This window comes from Leucopleurus acutus (assembly GCF_964270905.1).
Source record: "Leucopleurus acutus genome assembly, chromosome: 2".
NCBI classification, from domain to species: domain Eukaryota; kingdom Metazoa; phylum Chordata; class Mammalia; order Artiodactyla; family Delphinidae; genus Leucopleurus; species Leucopleurus acutus.
The window spans coordinates 20,179,517-20,201,977 of record NC_139143.1 but is presented as its reverse complement, the minus strand read 5'-3'; the positions used below and the strand labels follow the sequence as shown (position 1 = coordinate 20,201,977).

The 22,461-nt window shown below is 41.0% G+C and overlaps 1 protein-coding gene across 1 annotated transcript in view; it reads left to right on the top strand.

The window, feature by feature from the left end:
* Positions 1-6,016, top strand: part of DUSP10 (dual specificity phosphatase 10) — a 39,160-nt gene extending 33,144 nt beyond the window's left edge. The window contains exons 3-4 of the mRNA XM_082832474.1: positions 974-1,345; positions 4,895-6,016. Coding sequence (XP_082688600.1) covers positions 974-1,345; positions 4,895-5,160 — 638 coding nt within the window. The 3' untranslated portion in view covers positions 5,161-6,016. The remainder of the gene's footprint in view (positions 1-973; positions 1,346-4,894) is intronic.
* Positions 6,017-22,461: the final 16,445 nt, after the last annotated feature.

Below are 22,461 nucleotides of genomic sequence, written 5' to 3'. Positions count from 1 at the left end.
TGTTCTTTTTTGCATGTTTTTTCAACTTTTGATCACATGTAAGGTGAATGTTTTTAAACTGGCTTTTTTCATTTAATATTAAACAGAAACACTGTTTTCATATTCCTTTCACAACTTTTAATGGCTACATAATATTCCATTGGGTGCACATGTCAACTTTTCCCTTTTAAAAAAATGTTTTTGACCTTTCTAGAAAACTGCTGTAGCGAACATCTTTATGCATCTAGCTGGCTATCTTTGGTCTGATGATTTCCTTAAGATACATTCTCATAAGTGACACTGCATTTGATGAGGGGGAGGTTTGCATACTTTATGTATGTTTCCATTCATTCCAGACTCCCAGTCACACCTAAGAGGTATATGCCATTACCCTCATTTTACAGATGGGGAAATTGAGGCCCAGAGAGAGAAATTAATTTATCCAGGTCACAGATGCAGGAAGTGGTGCAACTGGGATTATAGCCAAGATAACCTGGTTCTTCCAGTGTCCCTGCTTGTAACCACGCTGCTGTATTGGGAGCAAACTTGGCCTTCTGGGTAAGGTGAGCTTACAAAGAGTGCAAGGCACACACGCCTACACTGCCCAGGTACAGGCAGAAATTCTACACCCAAGGAAGTCATCTGTGCCTTCCTGGGCTCCCAAAGTGCAAGGTTCTATATAGGCCACTGAGCATATGGCTCTTTGGGGCAGAACAAATTTGCTGCTAATGAAATTGCCTGATGCTTCGTGGAGCTCTTTCCAGGGGAACATGCCCCAGTTTGTATAAAAAGCACATTTCCAAAGTACTGCATGCAGTGATATCCTCCAAAGTTTGTCCTCCGTCTCCAAATGGACTTTCATTTGTATTTTGATTTTATTTTAAAAAATGTAATAAGCAACTAAACACACTCATTCCTAAGGGGAAAGTGATATCTTCTGCCAGCTCTGAAGTTCTAGGGGTAGTCATTCTCACTTTCTGTGTTTTTGTTCCAGGTGGACTTAGCAGTTTTAAGCAGAACCATGAAAACCTCTGTGACAACTCCCTCCAGCTCCAAGAGTGCCGGGAAGTGGGGAGCGGTGCGTCCGCGGCCTCGAGCATGCTACCTCAGTCCATCCCCAGCACCCCCGACATTGAGAATGCAGAGCTGACGCCCATCTTGCCCTTCCTGTTCCTCGGCAATGAACAGGATGCCCAGGACCTGGATGTGATGCAGCGGCTGAACATTGGCTACGTCATCAACGTCACCACTCACCTACCCCTGTACCACTACGAGAAAGGCCTGTTCAACTACAAGCGGCTGCCGGCGACTGACAGCAACAAGCAGAACCTGAGGCAGTACTTTGAAGAGGCTTTTGAGTTCATTGGTAACTATCTCCTACGGGGAGGTCACATCTTCCGCCTTCCTTTCCTCTCTGGCTCGGGCCTTGATATCAAGTCCAAGATTTATGCCTGTGTTGCAAAAAAAGCTCCACTGAGGTGTTTTTGGGCTCTGCCACCTGGTGCAGCCAAAGTATTCTCCTAAGTCGTAAGCCATCAAGTGTATTGGAACCATGGTTATAAAAGAACAATAATTCAACTGGGTTGGGATCCGTTCAACTAGACCTCCACATCCCTCAAGTTCTCAATGAAAAAGTGGCAGGGGTTAGCACTGAGATGTTCTATAACACCATCTCAAAAGAACTGGCAGAAAGTAAGAAATTGGCGGCCAGAGCAGGCACCGTGGGTGTGTAGTCTACTGGCGTCCCTAGGCACTTTGCAGGGAGTAAAATACCCTCTGTATCCGCAGGTTCCACATCTGCGGATTCAACCAACCACGGATCGAACTCGCGGATACAGAGGGCTGACTTTCCTATGCCATTTTATATAAGGGACTCGAACATCTTTGAATTTTATCCAGGAACTAAACCCCCGCGGGTACCCGAGGCCAGCTGTGTTGTGAATATGACATCTCCCTTACTTTGAGTTAAATTTCTTTGCCACTGCTTGAGGCAAAGGTAGTGTTTGCTGAAGGATTGTTTCTGAAGGATCTTTTTCAGAAACATAATGCTGTAGTGAACATCTTTATGCATTACTCAGCACAGAGGAGAGAAAGAACGGGAGTGGAGGGGTGAGGGGGTGGGGGGGAGTAGTTTTTCCCTTCTGTTTGCTTTGCCTCAGTTTTTAAACAATGGGTAGCAAAAAGGCTTGAAGTTGAGTGCTCATGAGATGGTACTAGATTCCCTTAGTTTACCCCAGACTCATTGAAGTAGGAAAGATCGAATTGTATAGCCCATGTAGTTACCAAGGAGAGAAAATTCTAGCAACAGCAGGCTTTAATCTCTAGAAGGAAGCAACGGCCAGCCTAACCCTAATCTTAAACTTTAACTTTCGCTGCTTCTAAGCCTCAAACTGTTGCAAGGCTCAAATTATCACTTGGGGAGTACCTGACACCCAGCAGGTACTCAACAATTTCTTTTTTTTTTTCCCAAGTGATTCCAACCTTTCTTACCACCAAAGGGTGACCCAGTACTTTTCCTAAATATTGTAGCAGATTGTTACTGGCCTCTGTCCCAAGAAGAATGCACTCATGTTCAGTGCTCCTTTGTCAGTAAAAAAAAGAAAAACAAAAAAAATACCCTTGGATTTAACAACCATTAGGGTGGGTGGATTTGCTGTAGAATTGGCAGCTCTGGTCACTTAACCCAGGCATTTCCTTGCTAATTGTGCCTTTATTTATTGGAGGACCATAGAATGTTCAATCTGGAAGGAAATTCTGAGTGGTCACTAAAGGGACCAGAGCCTAATGCTCTTGACTGTGAGGCCAGGAGCCTTTTGGGAACACAGTGTTTACAAGGCTCTATTGGTTCTCAATTGGCAATGATTGTGGATGGAGAGATACCTTAGATCTTTTATTAGTGATATGTGAATCAAACCTTGAGTCCCAAGGAAGAAAAGTTTGTCACCAAGTAGATGAGGAACTTCCTGGTTGATATATGATGTTATGAGTGCAATTTTATCTGAGTTAATTCCAGTTGGGGGAAGTTAAGAAATTGTTTTTCGGGCTTCCCTGGTGGCGCAGTGGTTGAGAGTCCGCCTGCCGATGCAGGGGGCACGGGTTCGTGCCCCGGTCCGGGAAGATCCCACATGCCGCGGAGCGGCTGGGCCCGTGAGCCATGGTCACTGAGCCTGTGCTTCCGGAGCCTGTGCTCCACAACGGGAGAGGCCACAACAGTCAGAGGCCTGCGTACCCCAAAAAAAAAAAAAAAAAAAAAAAAGAAACTGTTTTTCTTTTAATGGGTAACATAAGATATGCTTAGGTTCTAAGAGGAGTTTTAGTCAAAGCACCCACATTCCTTATAGATTATTCAGGCTCACCTGGTGTTTTAGAAAGAAAACAAAACAAGTAATAAATAGCATTTAACCTCGAAAACAGTTCCGCATCACACCCTGCACAGGCACAATATTTTATTCTCATTGTTATATATCATTGAATAAACTGAAATCTGATAGTCTTGCTTTAAGGAAAACACAGCTGGTTTTAGAAACATAATAGCATTCACAGAGAGTCTAATATAAACTAAGCAGAGTCTAGGTTTAGGGTTTAACTATGCCAGTTTAGTTATTCCTGAGTCAGGTGATATTATTCCTATATCTCCTGAGCCTGGTTAGTTACAATTATTCCCATTATTCAGATAGGAGGATTGAGGCTCTGGGGAGTTATGTGATTCACACAAGGTCCACCACAAGGTGGAATCATGGTCAAACCTAGCCCTTTGTGGCTCATCTTCTTACCCCCATGCTTCCCCATTTTGAGGTGGAGGTCCTTAAATAGTGTGTGCTGAAGAGGAGAAATTGAAAACAGGAGATACTTTCCTAAAATACAGTTATCTATAGGAAGCAAGCTAAATTGCTGGGTTTTTAAGATGAAAATTTGCACAATGTTTCTTTGCTTAATCTACTAGTGAGTAGCCAGTAGAAGTAGTTTTTGTTAGAACGGGACTCTCCTTACCATCTCCTTTCCTACTCTTCATCTAATTGGTATATTTTCCAGGGATGCTTTCTTTGGGATGCCTTTTAGTTTAGAAGTGTCATTAAGAATCCATTCAGGCAGTGCCCAAGAGCTATTCTCCTGGGCTTTTAATATACCTGAAAACCTTTAAAGTATTGCCTTTTTCAATTGCTCTGGATTCTGAGCCATTGCTGTTAATTCCTTCATCTTCTGCATCATTGCCGTGTTGGAAAGGCATGTGTAGATGCAGAGGGGGTTGGACAGTTCAGATGTAGGTGACACCCTATGCCTGAGAACTGCAAGTCTTTAACTTTGCAACAATAGGGTTTGCTAGTGAGAAGCTGAATGTAGTAACTTTCTAGTTGAGTTTTGTTCCTTTAACCCTCTTCAGAGTTTCCTAAGAGTGAAACTCTTATCCATTTAGTACCAGTTTCTGCACAGAGCATTTCTATAGTATAAAACAAGAAATGCTTTTTCTCCATCACAGGTAGGAGAGACATTGTTAATAACACTAGTTTTGACAAGTGACACAACATGGCGATAGAAATTAACATCCTGAATCAGAGAGGTCTACTTAACCAGTAGCTTGTTTGACATTTAGGCTAATTGTGTTGTGGCTCCATCCTCAGTTGGCCACCGTCACCTGTGAAGTCAGCTATTATTGTGAATGACTCCTTTACCTAGGCTTCTCTTTAAACGTAGAAATGTAGCTTCTTATCCATACTAATATTACTTTTAGCCAGTTCTGGAGGTTGTGACATAAACATACACGATTAACTAGTAAACTATACTTAGTTTCAAAGCCATTTTGATGTCTTCTCTCTCTACAGAATATGGCATTGTCAAGTCTAGATAAACGTTAACCTCTCTCCCTCCATCTCTCTTTCTCCTTCCCTGCACCTGTTTCCTTTCTCCCTTGTTCCAGAGGAAGCTCACCAGTGTGGGAAGGGGCTGCTCATCCACTGCCAGGCTGGGGTGTCCCGCTCTGCCACCATTGTCATCGCTTACTTGATGAAGCATACGCGGATGACCATGACTGATGCTTATAAATTTGTCAAAGGCAAACGACCAATTATTTCCCCAAACCTTAACTTCATGGGGCAGTTGCTGGAGTTTGAGGAAGACCTAAACAACGGTGTGACACCACGAATCCTTACACCAAAGCTGATGGGTGTGGAGACGGTTGTGTGACAATAGTCTGGCTGGAAAGGATGACTGTTCTCCATTAGGAGACGAAGAGGAAGGAGGATGGATTCTTTCTTTTCTTTTTTTCTGTCTTTTTTTTTTTTTTAGATGGGGTAAAGTTTGTGAATGGAAACAAACTTGTTTAAAACTTTTTATTTTTAACAAGTGTGAGAAGAATTTAACTTTTGATGCCGTTGAAATTTATTTCCCGCCAACTGACAAAGCAGGGAGGCTAAAGACGTAATTTTTTTAAGTCAACAATAAAAATATAACAAAATTTGTTTCTTCCCCTTTTCCTTTTAAGCTATTTGTAGAGTTTACGATTAACTAGTCTGTGCAGGTTCATAGACCGAAGATACTACACTTTAAACCAATTAAAAAGAACCCAAAGTACGTAGAAAAGACGTTGAATCATGAAGACCTAGGATCTGCCTGGGCTGTCCTTAGGAAAACAAAAAACGCAACCAAACCAAGCCCTGCTGTGCTCACTGGTGCAAAGAGATGATCAGGGCAGCTTAAGTGGTCTAAGAACCCTTCACATTCTTTAAAGAGACAAAGGATACTGTTGATTTTGTGTGTTTCGTACTCTGGATTACTTTTTCCCCCTCTCTGGGTTTAAGAGATTTTTTGAAATAGCAAGGAACTGACCATTATACCATATGCCTTCACTGGCTTCTTGTGCAATAATATGGTGTTTTGAGTGTGCAAGTGAGTTAGAGCTGGCAGCTGAATGATAGACAAATAGTGCAAAGTTGCCAGCTTGGAGCTGGAAAGGAATTAAACAAAACCAATTACTTTCTTTCCCACCTTTTTCCTTTGTTTAACTTTTTTTTTTTGATTTGATTCTGGTTACAGTGCCATAAACCTTGTTACATATGTATATCAGAATGTAAAAAAAAAAAAGACAAAAATTTATTTAAAAATATTTTTCTCAAAAAAAACTTGGTGTGTTTCTGTTGATTGTGTAAAAATTTATTTTCATTATATAAATGAAACTCATTTGGAGATGTGTCTTTTTTCCTCCTCTTTTTCTCAGTTCAGGTTCAAGCATCTCATAGCTCCAGGAACTTGTACGTGTAACATAATTGGAAATAAACACACATTTTTATAAAGGGAAAGAGAGATGAGGGAGAGACAATAGTCTCTGGCCTTAGTGCGAAGCACAGAGAATTAGCAAGGGAGTAAAGAAAGCTCCAGTCTGCCTAGTCATGATCTCCTCTATTGCCACAGCCCTACCATCCACTTCTGCCAAAGTAATTCCTCTTACGAAGCAGAAGCTTCAGGTAACCTCCTTAAAGGCGTGAGAAGGTTCTATATCAGCCTTTGAGCCTTGGTGATTAGGTCACTGCCAGATAGATTGGTTAGAATTCTGTGATCTCCCCAGTGGCTCTTTGATAAGTATTTATGACAATCTGACAGCTAGGGGGTATTGACACCTCCCTCCCCCACTGTCATTTGCTCACTCAACATCTTTGGTAACATTAACCACATAGTGTACACTGCAACACGTTGCTACTTCCTACTTTTTTGCTAGCAAACTGAGCTCAGATTCCTAAGTTCAGCTTCCCCATCACGCTTGGCTAATACACAGCTAGTGTTCCATGGGCTCCCAGTCCACAGCAGAGTAAGAGTGGGGTAGGGGAAGAACATGATTCAAACGTTTTCTATGTTTTATTAAAATAGACGCCTCCAGGGATTTGGCCATAGGGAAGATTCACAGCAAATTAAGATTTGCCTGAGGTGAGAAAGTAGAATTCTGGCATTTTCAATTCTACGTGACTACATTTGGACATACTGTTCTTGTGAATATGTGCTGGTAAGTGTTATAATGAAATATTTTTGACATTTTAAAAATAGCTTTTCTATTAGCAGTGATTTAACTTTTTCTTTTATTAGAAAAGTAGAGACTGACGTTAATAGGAATTAACTGAGAGCTGTCTTGAATGATCTTGGTTTACTACAAAGTGTTAGGATGAAAAGTAAATTTCTCTTATGGTGCTTTCTACCCTGCAAACTAACAATTTTTCTTGGTGCTAGAACGTATTTAAGGAGAGGGGTTGATATATAATTAGTGATTTAAAATACATAATGATTTACTACATATTTCTTATTCTTTATTCTAAATCCAAATGTTAAAGTTCTAATAGTGTAAGTTTTATTCCCTTTCTTTTTTTTCATTTTTTTTTTTAACAAACAAGATGAACAGTGAATATAGTTTCCCTCCTTTAGCTACATGGAAATAATTTATGTTTTTTGAACTTTATGATTTTGAGAACAAGACTGTCCTGGGGCAGATAGAAATCCTGCCAACCAGCATACCAAGAATTCTGAGAGAGACTCAGGTCTTTTTTGCTAATCTGTTTTGAGTCATTTAGCCTCTCTTTCTTCATGAGGAATGTTAATCATTTCATGAAAACTACATGGATTAACCAAGCCATTGCTCTAGAAACCAGACTCCCCAGGTTTTGTTACTGAACCAAACTTGCATCTGCTCACCCTCAAGCAGTAAAGTCAATCTATTGACACCGGGTTGCGGTGAAAGAAAGTGCAGCGTTTATTGCAGGGCACCAACCAAGCAAGGAGTCCAGGGCAGCTGTTGCTCAAAACACCCCAACTCCCTGATGGGTTTCAGCAAAGCATTTTTAAAGGTAAGGTGAGGGAGGTTTGTCCCAGGGTATGTGATCAGCTTGGGCACGATTCTCTGATTGGTTGATGGTGAGGTAACAGGGCAGTGTCACAGGGCTTAACATTATCAGTGCTTAGGTGCCAGGAGGTCTGGGGGCTATGTGCTCATGGTCACCAAGTAGTTAATTTCTTCCATTTGATGGGGGTTTTATTTTATTTTATTTATTTATTTTTCTATAAATCTATTTATTTATTTTTGGCTGTGTTGGGTCTTCATTGCTGTGCGCAGGCTTTCTCTAGTTGTGGAGGGTGGGGGCTACACTTTGTCATAGTACGTGGGCTTCTCATTGCGGTGGCTTCTCTTGCTGTGGAGCACAGGCTCTAGGGGCGAGGGCTTCAGTAGTTGTGGCACACGGGCTCTAGAGTGTAGGCTCAGTAGTTGTGGTGCACAGGCTTAGGTGCTCTGCGGCATGTGGGATCTTCCCGGACCAGGGCTCTAACCCGTGTCCCCTGCATTGGCAGGCAGATTCTCGACCACTGCACCACCAGGGAAGCCCTGGGGGTTTTAGCATCTGTAAAACAACTCAGGAAATGTGCTTTAGATACTATTATCTAGGTACTTCAAAGAAGGGCTAGAGCTGAGGATATGAGGGAGTGGTCTGCCCAGGGTCCTGCTCCTGTTCCATTACAGCATCTGAGCCTCACTTGGTACCTGGGAGCTTTGGGGCTGAGCTGGGAACTTCATTGTTATCTTCTTGAGAAGCAGTCTCTGACTGACAGATGCACATATCATTCTCAGAGTCCAACAAGTGTTGTTGCATGCTGGATGAACTTAACAATTTAATAGAATGAATCTGTAACATATCTAATAAAAAAAAAGAAACAGATACAACAGGCACTGTTACTTTACATTAAACAGAATAGCAGCTTCATCTCCTCTATAAACATTTTTTTCCACACAATACATTTCCAATCAGTGGATACTAACCAAGGTGTAGAGTCCACATTTCACGGAAGAGCTTGTGTCTTCAACTTTTGGAAAAGGACAGGTAAGGCAGGATGTGAGGCAGGGAAGCTAACAAATGGAGGACATGTACAAGGGGAGATAGGAAAGAAAAAGTGTACATAACCCCCAAATCACCTGTTGATAGTAAATGAGGAAAGACGACCTTCCAAAAGCATGATAAAATATGGGGAACAGGAGAAAATGGGAGTTTATAGTAAAACAAACAAACAAAAACTATATCAGAGTATAGAACTAAGAAAACTGAATTACACTTCAGAAGTTGATTAAGATAGAATGCAAATAAATTGCTCCCACCAGTTCTTCTGGAAGATAAGAAGTCTGGCAAGCCAAACTGAATAGAGATGATGTGGTTGTCACCTTGTTTGTGAGTAAGATCTTGTAAATAAGCCACGACACATATTTATATTTTATTCCCCAAGCCTGTAACATCCAGTCTCAGGAAATATGGGTTGATGTTTGGTTTTATGCTCTAATTGGAGAGAATCATAATATATGGATGTGGGTGGAAGAGAAGTCAAAAATGACTAGCAAGTTCTGGCCTCCAGAAGGATGGGCAACAAGAAGGTAGTTAGAAATAATTGTCCAAAATTAAACCTATCTGTAGAAGATTTTCTGACTTTATGAAGGTGGTAGACTATGACTGCCAGTTCTTTCCATCATTCCTGATTTCCTCCTGTGTGACAACTTTTGCCAGTGTTTGGTGGAAGACACATGGGGTTAGACAACTGTGGGATCTAGTGAAGAAGTCAGTGGGAGTCTGTTGCCTCCGTGTCCGATGATGGGCTGAAATCTCTGTGCGTCAGCAGAGCTACCAGTGAGAAAAGGTAAGATGAAGTAAAGGAGAACAAGGAAAAACTGGAATCAGGAGGAAAACCTAGAACGCACATTTGCCTTTTACCAACTTCCATGATGTAGGTGACTTTGGAGAAGGATCCAGTGCCCTTTCCCATGTTACTGACCATGTACCTGGTGCAGGACTTGTGAAGCAAAGAGGAGATCTGGAGAGAGCTTCAGGAGCTGTGATCACAGCTGTGGCCCTAAGTCAAGGTGAGATTCCAGGTCGGTGAAAATGTGCGCTGCTGGCAATAGTGACTGTTGCCCTCTTCATAGTATAATGGCCACTGCTTCACTTCTGCCTTCCAAGTCTCATGCAGAGTTCTTTTAAGGCAAACCTTAACCTAGCATTAAATAGGAAAAGGAATTCTGGGAAATGCAGTTTCTGATTCAGCTAAGTTGATATTGTACAAAGCCACCCCAGTCTATCCCTTGCCAACTTGCCATCCATTTACACTTCTTTTAACCATACATATAACTTCCAAACAAAGACATTAGAAAATGATGTTTCTACCTAAGAAGATGCAACTATCTCTTCCACAGTTGAAAAGATACCAATCCTCTCTCAAAATGAAAGTGCATAATCTCATGTGTTACTTTATCCATTTTGGGGGTGATATTCATTCCTCTTATGCTTGAGATCCACTCTCCCTTTGAAATTCTGAAATTTAAATACTGAGATATAAGGATATTACAGATTGAATTGTGTTTGCCAAAAAGATGTTTTTGAAGTTTAAACCCCAGACCTTGTAAATGTGATCTTATTTGGAAATAGCATAGTTGCAGATGTAATCAAGTTTTAAAAAGGTCATATTGGCTTAAGATGGGAGCTACTACAATTGCTGGTGTAATTGGACCAATCCCTCTTATAAAGAGGGAAATTTGGACACACACAAAGGAACCAATGGCATATAACTAGGGAGGTGGAAATTGGAGTGATTCATCTAAGAGGCAAGGAGCACCAAAGATTGCTGGATATCACCAGAAAGTAGGAGAGAGACGTGAGACAAAATCTCAGAGCCTCCAAAAGAACTAACTCTGACGACACCTTGATTTTGGACTCCTAGCCTCCAGATTGTAGGGGAATAAATTTCTATTGTTTTAAGTCACCCAGTTTTTGGGACTTTGTTATGACAGCCCAAGGAGACTAATACAACGGACAACTACATTTACCACATTTAATATTAGATGGTAGATAGAGGAGAAAGAAAGAATTGGTTAATATATAAACAAATATATTTATATCAAAGTAAGAAATGTTTATAACTCTTACTGTCCTAATTTCTACAAATGATCATGTAGTCTCAGCTGATGTTTATAACTTCCTTCTTTTACTACCCATTCCATTTACCCTTTATCCTCAGCAAGCCTCTCACCTGGTCATGGTTCCTTGCCTGCTAGGGTAACTTAAATCTTCATTTTTTAAGGATCTGAGCCTTTGGCAGTCCTGTCTGCACTGGATCCTTTTGTTACAGGACATGAGAGTGTAGGAGGTGCCCTTAGTCTAGACATAGTTCTTCCTACTCCCATAGTCCTGTAGTAATCCAATTTCCCCTTGATAGTCACAAGTCATCCCAGCAATACAGTAAACTCTTTCTTTGCCTGTTGTTTCTTTAGCAGGAGGGGACCAAAGTAGCCAGCAGACAGTATCAACTTCCAGTTTAATGGAGCCATTGCTGCATCTCCTAGCAGAAACATCTATCCCTTGGGAACTAAGACTTCTAGACCAGTAGAGCCAAAAGTTGCAGAGTAGGTAAAACAAAATTTGCAAGTAGATCACCTGGAGTAACAGCAAGAGGTGTTTTTTCATTTACAGCTCTTTCTGGACCTGTGAAGTTTGGATAGGGGAGAAACAGCAACATATATTGGTTGACAAGTTAGAGAATTTACTGAATCTTGCGGGACATTACCCTAGCCCTGAAAAGTTTTCCATTCATCTAGCTCAGTAACTGAATTGTTAAAAGAACAATTTTACTGCATCAGAGTGATGGACAACATAGTAAGACTAGTAAATTCCATGAGTGTGATCCTGTTGCCACACTTCATGTGCTGCAAAATAAGTTCCTTGGTCAGAAGCAAAGCGTTGTGGAATACCATCACACTGAATTAGACATTAGAATTCTATAAGCCCACAGACACTAATTTTGGCAAAAGTATTGCAAGCAGAGAAGGCAAATTCATATGAAGGGTAGGTTTCTGTGGAGTGAGAACAGAACACTGTCCCTTCCACAATAGAAGAGGTCCAATATAGTTAACCTGCTATCAGATAGCTGGCTGATTACTCTAGGAATGGTTCTATTTCAGGGGCTTGGTATTAGTCTCTGCTTTGGGTGGGTTGAAGTTGGATCCTCAGCAGTTTCTGTAGCCAGGGCAGCCATGGTGAGTGGAAATTCATGTTGCTGAGCTCAAGCATAAACTCCATCTCTGCCATCATGGCTATTTTGTGCATGAGCCCATTGTCAATGATAGGTGTGACTAGAGAAAAGGACTTGAAAGAAGTTCACAGAATGTGTCATCTTGACCATTATTAAGATCCTTCTATGCTGAGGTTGAGCTTTTTTGAACATTAACATGGTACATTCTGTGCCCGTTCAGGGAGTTCTATCCATTGACTTCTTTCCCAGACTTTTCTGTCACCAATTTTCCAATCATGCTTTTTCTAAGTCCCTGATTATCCATGTAAACCATTAGCTACTGCCCATGAAGCAATGTAGATCTATATCTCTGACTATCTCTCAGACAAAATGAACAACCACATACACCGCTGCAAATTCTGCCCACAGGGCAATTTCTCCTTCACCACTATCATCATTGGCCACCCCAAAGTGGGACTGTAGTGATGTAGCCATTCATTTTAGGGTGATACTGAGATATCACACAAAACTCTACAATCAAGGTCAAATATTTTTCTTTCAGCCCACTGGTCACAGAGAAAGTCTCATGAAGCCATAAGTGTGAGTTCAAGAATAGAGACCATGGATATTTGGGTCACTTGTTTACTCAACTTACTTGTATCTGATTTCACATATTCCAATTCCACCTGATAATGGAATAATATTATTCATGCTTAACTTAGAGGCTTATTGGGTCAATAACTCTTAATTCTTCATGAACAATTCATGTTGCATTATAACAAGATGGTCTATGACTAAACTTCCAGTTTCAAACTGTTACTCAGAAAAAGAGCTCTTCTTCTCTTCTAAAGAAGCTGTCATACTTTTGTTCCAAAATCCTAAATGTCTGCTCTATGATTCACCTATCAGGTGAACGGATTCATACAGGATCCCTACCTAATACAGACCCTTCTAGCACCATGGGATGTACTGGATTTAGATGCAAGAGCAGCTTGCATGATAGCCTTGAAATATTGTAGAGACTTCTCTTGTTCTGGAGCTAAGTTTCTGCACCCAATTCCAATGTGTGGGTTTTTTTTTTCCCCACCATACTAAGCTATTATTGGACACCAGATGGGTGTCCTACGATTCAACTCAATTCTGACACTATCTACCTGGAGATAGCACCAGATCCCACAGGTTAAGGGCTTAGTCCTACAAGACTAACCACCCCCGTCCTCCACTCCAGACACCAATCAAAGTCCATGTTATTACCAGTGTTTCTGACTGACCAGCTATAGATTGTGGGTTCCAATAACAACTCCTCCTTGGATTTGATTAATTTGATAGAGTGGCTAACAGGACTCTGAGAAACATTTTACTTACAAGTTTAACAGTTTATTATAAAAGTTTATTAGGAACAGCCAGATGGAAGAAATTCATAGAGCAAGATATGGGGAAAAGGCACAGAGCTTCAACGTCTTCTCAGAGCACACCACACTCCCCAAATCTCCATGTGTTCACCAACCCAGAAGCTCTCCAAATCCTGTCCTGTTGGGTTTTTATAGAGGTTTCATTACGTAGGCACGATTGATTAAATCATCAGCCATTGGTGATTGAACTCAATGTCCAGCCTCTTTCCCCTCCCCAGAGGTCCTGGGTGGGGCTGAAAGTTCCAACCATTTAGTTACATGGTTGGTTTCCATGGCACCTAGCCACCATACTTAGGTGCTTTCCAAAAGTTATCTCAGTAACCTAACAAAATACACCTTTATCACTCTCATCCATGGGAAATTCCAAGGGTTTTAGGAGCTCTCTGTCAGAAGTGGAAACAAAGATCAAATATATATTTCTTATTGTAAATCACAATATAACAGGACCCTACTTAAATTAATAACCTTTCATGTTACTTGGTAAATAGACTGGATTAATATGCCCAATGAGGTATATTTTTTCTCCAAAATCCAATAAGACCTGTTAGACATTGTGCCTCTTTCTCAGTAGTAGGAAGGGTAAGAATAACAATTTATCCTTTACCTTGAAGAGAATTCCCTAAAAGCCAGTTGTCTTTGGTGCCAGGATAAAGTTGAAGTCTTTATCATGAGGTTACTGAGCCTTCTACAAACATATTTGATTATATAATACCATTATGGCCTGTTTAAATTATAATTATTTCATTCTGAATCATTTCTTGAGTGAATAAACCTGGAGTTCAAAGGAGGAAGTAAGCACTTAAGTCAACTTTTTGTTTTTAGTTACAACTCTTTTCATCTTAGGGGATAAGTATGTTTTCTCCTCAGGACAAATGTCAACTGAAATGTCCTAGAACATCAAACACTACATACCATTCTTTTTTTTTTAATTTTTTTCTTTATTTTTCTGGCTGCGTCAGGTCTTAGTTGCGGCGCGCGGGCTCTTCGTTGCAGTGTGCAGGCTTTTCTCTAGTTCTGGTGGGTTTTCTCTCTCTAGTTGTGATGCGCGGGCTTCTCTCTAGCGGACTTCTATCTAGTTGTGGCTTGTGGGTTTTTTTCTCACTCTAGTTGTGGCGCATGGGCTCCAGGTCATGTGGACTCTGTAGTTTGTGACATGTGGGCTTGCTCGTTGAGGTGCATGAGCTTAGTAGTTGTGGCGTGTGGGCTTAGTTGCCCCATGGCATGTGGGATCTTAGTTCCCTGATCAGGGATCAAGCCCACGTTCCCTGCATTGGAAGGAGGATTCTTTACCACTGGATCACCAGGGAAGTCCCACTACATTCTATTCTTAAGGATTCCTCTTGTATAGTAAAAAAAGTACTTAGGTCTAATGGCCTTGCCTACCAAAGGGCCCAGAACCCAGCTCCACCCACCAGTGGGCAGGCACCAGCTCCAGGAGGAACATGTTCCAGACAAAGGAGCAAAATAAAACCCCAGGAGAAGAATTAAGTGAAGTGGAGACCGGCAATCTATATGAGAAAGGAGTTCAGGGTAGTGACTAAAAAGATGATCAAAGATCTCAGGAGAAGAATGCATGCACAGAGCAAGAAGTTAGACGTTTTCAACAGGGAATTAGAAAATAGAAAGAACAACCAAACAGAGATGAAGAGTACAATAACTGAAATAAAAATGTACTAGAAGGAATCAACAGTAGACTAAATAATATAGAGGAATGGATCAGCAAGCTAGAAGAAAGAGTACTGGGAATCAGTGACACTGAACAGAAAATGCAAAAATGAAAAGAAATGAGGACAGTTTAAGAGACCTTTGGGACAACATCAAGCACACTAACATTCACATTATAGGCTTCCCAGAAGGAGAAGAGAGAGAGAAAGGGATAGAGAACATATTTGAAGGCATAATAGCTGAAAACTTCCCTAACCTGGGAAAAGAAACAGACATCCAAGTCCAGAATGTACAGAGAGTCCCATACAGAATTAACCCAAAAAAGAACACACCAAGACACATTGAAATTAAAATGACAAAAATTAAAGGTAAAGAATATTAGCAACAAGGGAAAAGCAACAAATAAAACACAAGAGAACTCCCATATGACTATCAGCTGATTTTTCAAAGGAAACCATCAACAAAACAAAAAGACAACCTACTGAATGGGAGAAAATAAGGGGTTAACACCCAAAATATATAAACAGCTCATACAGCTCAACATCAAAAAAATAAAACCCAGCAACTCAATTTAAAAATGCACAGAAGACCTGAATAGACATTTTTCCAAAAAGGACATGCAGATGTCTAACAGGCACATGAAAATATGCTCGACATCACTAATCATCAGAGAAATGCACATCAAAACTACAATGAGATATATTTTCACACCTGTTAGAATGGCTCTCACCAAAACGACCACAAATAATACATGTTGGCGAGGATGTGGAGAAAAGGGAACATTTGTATGCTGTTGGTGGGAATATAAATTGGTGCAGCCACTGTGGAAAACAGCATGGAGCTTTCTTGAAAAATGAACAATAGAACCACCATGTGACCCAGCATTTCCACTCCTGGATATATATCTGAAACAAACAAAAATACTAATTCAAAAAAGATACACACACCCCAATGTTCATAGCAGCATTATTTACAATTTACAAGATGTGGAGGCAACCTAAGTGTTCATCAACAGATGAATGAATAAAGATGTAATCTCACGGATATGGAGAACAAACTACTGGTTATCAGTGGGGAGACGGAAGGGGGAGGGGCAAAATAGGGGATTAAGAGGTACAAACTATATATGTAAAATAAGCTGCAGGGATATACTGTACAACACAAGGAGTATAGACAATATTTTATAATAACTATAAATGGAGTATAACCTTTAAATTTGTGAATAACTATATTGTACACCTGTAACTTGTATAATATTGTAGAGCAGCTATACTTCAGTTAAAAAATGCATTAAAAATACTTAGTTCTAGGAGTCATAAGTACTGTGAGTATAATTGCTTTACAATGGTGTGTCAGTTTCTGCTTTATAACAAAGTGAATCAGTTATACATATACATATGTCCCCATATCTCTTCCCTCTTACATCTCCCTCCCTCCAACCCTCCCTATCCCACCCCTCTAGGTGGTCACAAAGCACCGAGCTGATCTCCCTGTGCTTTGTGGCTGCTTCCCACTAGCTACCTATTTTACATTTGGTAGTGTATGTATGTCCATGCCACTCTCTCACTTTGTCCCAGCTTACCCTTCCCCCTCCCTGTATCCTCAAGTCCATTCTCTACTAGGTCTGCATCTTTATTCCCATCTTGCCCCTAGGTTCTTCTGACCATTTTCTCTTTTTCTTTCTTTCTTTTTTTTTTAGATTCCATATCTATGTGTTAGTATACGGTATTTGTTTTCCTTTTTCTGACTTACTTCACTCTGTATGACAGTCTCTAGGTCCCTCCACCTCACTACAAATAACTCAGTTTTGTTCCTTTTTATGGCTGAGTAATATTCCATTGTATATATCTGCCACATCTTCTTTATCCATTCATCTGTTGATGGACACTTAGGTTGCTTCCATGTCCTGGCTGTTGTAAATAGAGCTGCAATTAACATTGTGGTACATGACTCTTTTTCAATTATGGTTTTCTCAGGGTATATGCCCAGTAGTGGGATTGCTGGATCATATGGTAATTCTATTTTTAATTTTTTAAGGAACCTCCATACTGTTCTCCATAGTGGCTGTATCAATTTACATTCCTACCAACAGTGCAAGAGGATTCCCTTTTCTCCATACCCTCTCCAGCATCTTCTGTTTTTGTGAGAGAATGATTTCAATTTTTTCAGATCCACTAAATCATGGGGGATCTGCTGAGCAATATTTTGCATGGCTTATGTTCTACCAAATCAAGAGAAAAATCTAGAGATGTAGAGGCAAAGGCCAAAAGAATAGAACACAAGTGTTTATCCTTTTAGCTATTGCCCCTTACATCTGTCAGTTCCAAAATGGTCATCAGAGACATTTCCTTTTTCCTAATCTGGACATGAGTGGCTGGAATCTCATGAAAGTGTTCTTCCCAAGCTAGGAAGAACTCTGTCTTACCATGTATCTTTTTATTTTTTCATTAAATAAACATTTGCTTCATTTATATCTTGAGTGGCCCAATGTATAGGAAGTGCTTATCAAGATATACACTTAAGGGAGCCCAAAGCCTCCCATCTAGTCTGTTCAGACTATGTTTCTCCAGGGCAAAGAGGCATTTGGTTTGCCCTATAGCAAGCATATAATTTTTTGTTTTCCTTTTAGTAAGAACTCGGTATTTTATTGTTGACTGATCAGAACATTTTTATTCCATTGGTATTTCCCATCTAAAACAGCTGTTGTCTCACAAAATTCCAGAATATAAAAAAAAAAACCAGCTTTTATGATCTGGTGTGAGCCGTTGTGTTTAAATGAGATGGTATCAAAAAGCTATTCTCTACCTCATAAGGCTGTCATGGCAGAGTACCCCAAAGATCTACTTTTCTCTCTTTAGCTAACTTAAAGCTGTCTTGTTTGGGATGGCAGGGAGAAAAATTTTGGTTGAAAGTGGTAGGAGGGGCAATGTCAGGATCACTGATAGAATAGCAACAAACTAATAATTATTATAATTGTACTGCTCTGAATTTAAATGGCACTTTCTTTCCAAAGGTCTCACAACACTTTTATGAATAACTTTTTTGAATTCAAAAGCATTTACTGAAGAAGGTAGAACAAAATATAATTATATTGGAATTTTACTCTGAAGTATAATTCAATTCATACAAACTAGACTTACTGAAATAGAATTATTGACATGCACATGGACATTTTTAAGGTTTATTTTTGACAAAGGAAGTCCAAGGGTATGTGTCTTTGAGGAGAGCATTAAATATAGGTGCTAACACATTTTTATATAATGGAAAAGCAAAATCCAACATCTCCCTACCCTTAGCCCAACATTCTTGGTTGAGGTATTTTAAAGGACATGGCTCCAAGACACCAGTAAAAGATAAAATATTTTGTTCCTGGAATAGTAAGAGAACCTAGAAAGTTTCTTGGCATATAGAAAAAAATAGATTCAAAAAATTTTCTAAGACAGAGAGCGGGCAAGAGGTAAGCAGGAGAGGAAATGACAGCCTACATGGTTTCTTGTCTTTCAGCTTTGGCCCACTACAAAGACTGTCAATGGTCTTTTAACACAATGAATTAAGAACTGTCAGCCTAGAGAGATGACTTGAGGACAAGTATTTTATATTGCTCTTAGAAGTAACCCCCAGATTTCACTAGCTTCTGCATACTTTGTACCTTGCCCACACCTCCAGCCTCAGCTGAAAAGCAGCAGAAAGTAGTAATACCATGGCGGACTCTAGAGAAAAATTGCCTAGATTCAGCTCGTACCCTACTGCTTTGCAGTTATATGACCTTGAACAAGTGACTGGTTACTTATCCCATCTGCAGCTCTGTCTCCTTACACCTAAAATGGGGATAATAATAATTGTACCTGTCTCATCCGGTATGGGGGCACACTTATCTCCACCACACGTATCTTCTCTTGTTACTTCAAATGCCATGTTCCTTCTCACCTCAGGGCCTTTGCACAAGCTATTCCTTCTGCCTGTAAAGTATTTTGCCCCCTTCTTTCACTGGCTGCCTACTGCTGATCTTGTAGGTCTCATCTTAAATTTCATTTAATAAGGAAAGCTCTGACCCCCATAATTTGGTTCAGTCCCTCTATTGTGTTCTATGTGCTGGTGTTGGCTCACACTGGCTAATGGGATCTGTTTGTTAAACATTCTGGAATTTTGTAAGCTTGTCTAGTAGCTTAAAATCACAGTGTTTACTCCCTGGAAATTGGCAAATGCTACATATCAGGACTATTTCTTTTTAAGTCCACCACTGTATGGTATGTAGCATCCTATACATTTTCTTTATCATAATTTTTATTATGCAGTTATTTCTCTGATTGTTTATTTAAGACCTGCCTCCCTTACCAAGCTGTAGGCTCCATGAGACAGGAACGATTGATACATCTGCCTATCTACTGCTATATCAGCCGTACCTAAAACGAAGTCTGGCCTGGGCTCTTAACTCTGTTAAAGAAACATCTATAAAGAAGGCAGGCTGGCAATTGGCACCTATGCTGCTTCCTTGGGCAAGAAGACAGTTACTCAGGAATTAAGGAGGTCGAACCAATGTTGACACTTCTGCTACTACTCCCTTCCGTGTGTCACGTGATAGCTGGTGGTGTAATCCACGATGTAATACTCGTTGTGGGGCTATTAGAAGCTCTTGACTACCGCAGGACTTGAGTAATCATGTGAGGTGAAAAGATGGCAGGTATGTCCATCATTAATGTTTGGAGAAATGTAGCCTCTTACCTTATTATAACCATCCTTCTTGGTAATTCAGGTAGCCCTAGAGTTCTCAGAGATGTCACTATGTGAGTACCTCTTTGCCACCCACACCAGCAACTTCAGATGGGACTAAATGATTGCAAAATTGCCTATTGAATAGAGTGCCAGGGTGGTCCTGGGTCTGTCACCCCTTGGTACTTTGCAGCTAAAGGAGGGTGTCATGTGGGTGTGTTTTGATTGCCTGAAGCCCATGAGTGGAGAAAAATCTAAAGAACTCAAAAAAGATAGCCCATATGGTTTAGCAGATGTGGAGAGACTGGACCAGACTCACCAGCTGAGCTGCAGTGGCCTGAGGGCCTGCTTCCCGGACTCTTAGTGCCTTCAAGTTCAGAGAGTGACTTTCATGGCCAGAAAGCCCCCCAGAGTACCTGGAAAGTCAGCAATTTCTTTTCCTATCTGAGGCAGTTGACCTCTGCTGAGGTCAGCTTCCACCAAAAATTGACTCCAGTGGATGTACTTAGGATAGAGTTCTGCCTGCTATCACACAGAAGCTGTGCAAAGTCAGGCAACCTGGCATGGAGAAGTGGGTCCAGTGGAGACAGGTGTGTAGGTGCAGATACACACCAAGGACCTCTCCAGTCAGTCAGTCACTAAGCTTGTAGATAAGTGGGGAAGGAGTCCCTACAATATCCAGTAGCCACAAACACAATTGAATATCCTAAATCAATTAGGAGAGTGACCTTCCCAATCTAGAACTATTGAATTCTCATCCCTTATCTGGCTTGGTGGATGGACAGGACTTTTCCCAGAGACTCAACAAAGGGCCCTCATATGCTCACATCTCAGGACAATGCCCAGAGATCAGGTTGCAGACAATCAAGGGCTTCTAGACTGGATATCAGATGAGCTGAGTTTACCCAGGTACCATCCTGGGAGCCTGAGAAGTTGTAAAATTTTCAGATTGTCAGGCATTAGGAAATCCAAGCAAACGAACAGCTAGGCATTGCTCACAGCCTCCTCAAACTGGCTAAACTTACCTGGAAGCCTGCTTTTATTCACTCCCCTCCCAGGTATAAGGCAATGAGCCTCCTGGAGAGCATTGCTCAAGCTTTAATGCCGGTACGGATGTCCTGGGTACCAAGTTAAGAAACAGGTTCTGATTCACTAGATGAGAGATGAAGCCTGAGATCCTGCATTTCTACCACACTTTTGGAGTTGCAAAGCTGCTGATTCAGGGACCACACTCTGGGTAACAGGTCTCAAGAGACACATTTCACAAAGAGGTAATTACCATACCACGTGAGGAGTGGCCCCAGGAGTTCAAGATGGCTGTTTCTGGGACCTGTTGTGGGCCCTGCTTATGGGTCTGATTTTACTCTCCACACTTCAATTTTTAGAAAATAGAGAGAATAAAATCTTTGAAACGGAGATAATAATACCTGTTCTTTCTCAGCCTCTTAGCAATATCATGGGAAAATAATTTAATGCCTGCTAAGTGTCTTCAAATCCAGAGTGCTATTAGCTCCTTACTTGAGTACCTTTGCACAAGGACAGAAAAGTGCTTCTTAACGACCCAGTGTCCACACAACTGTTTGGCATCAGAGAGTGTTGCAATTATATGGATGGCATCTTTGCTCACCCTGGTTGTTTGTCAAGCTGTTCATGTTCAGATATAAGTTTTATTGGTTTATGCTACACTCCTTCCATGCCGTCAGTTCTAGGCTGAACTGTTCCTTTTAATGGGCTGGTGGCAAACCTGTGGCTTGGCTACTCAGGGCCCATAAATGTCAGTATGCTTTACCGGGGCTGACATGGTTTTTCACTCCTGAATTGTTTCTGACAGCCCATGTACGGCTAAAAGGCCAGGGCATTTTTAGTTTTAGTTAAGCAACACCAAAATCCTCCAGGTTGCAGCTAAATCCCTCTTTTGCTGCTCTTGGAGTGCTAGCTGAGGGCACAGTGTATCCTCAGCGCCAAAGGCACCGACACAGATGGGGCTGCTCCGGGCTGATTCACCTATATTTAACACGGCCCTAATTACCCACAGGTCTCTGAGTGAGGAGGACTGATGAGCAGTTCAAGTTCCCTGCATAGAAATAGCCCCAGAATAGTTCCAGTGTTGTTTCTAATTGCAATGGATGAGCAGACTGTCTCATTAATCCTCCCCTATCAGCGTGCAAACTGGCTGCCCCAGAATAGCCCTGATCTCAGCCAGCCCACAGCCGGCTTTGGGGCTGGTGGTTTTGTACATATTTGGAGAAGGAAGGATCTTCTCCCCAGGGATGGATGTGTGTGTTTAGGGGTGAGGAGTCAGTCTATGAATTCTGGAATCTTGGGTAAACATAGGGACAGGATGCAGAAAAGTAAAGAATATCACACTGGGTCTGGACAGGATTGGTTCAGAAAAGCTATGAAGTAGCTGAAATAAGATCTTCAAATGCCCCCAGCATGTTCTTAGGCCCTTTTACCTCTATGTCTGAATATTTTACTCTACTCAATTCTCCTTGTTCTGCCCTTTCTGTCCCTACTCAGTGTAGGATCTGATATCAGTTTTATACACCTTAGTATGAATGTGCCATTAATAGGTTTTTACATGTTTACAGCTTTACAAAACAAAATATATTTTCCTTTACACACTCATACCATGAGACCCTCACAGCAATCTTGCAGAAGTTAGCAGTAGCAGGCATTA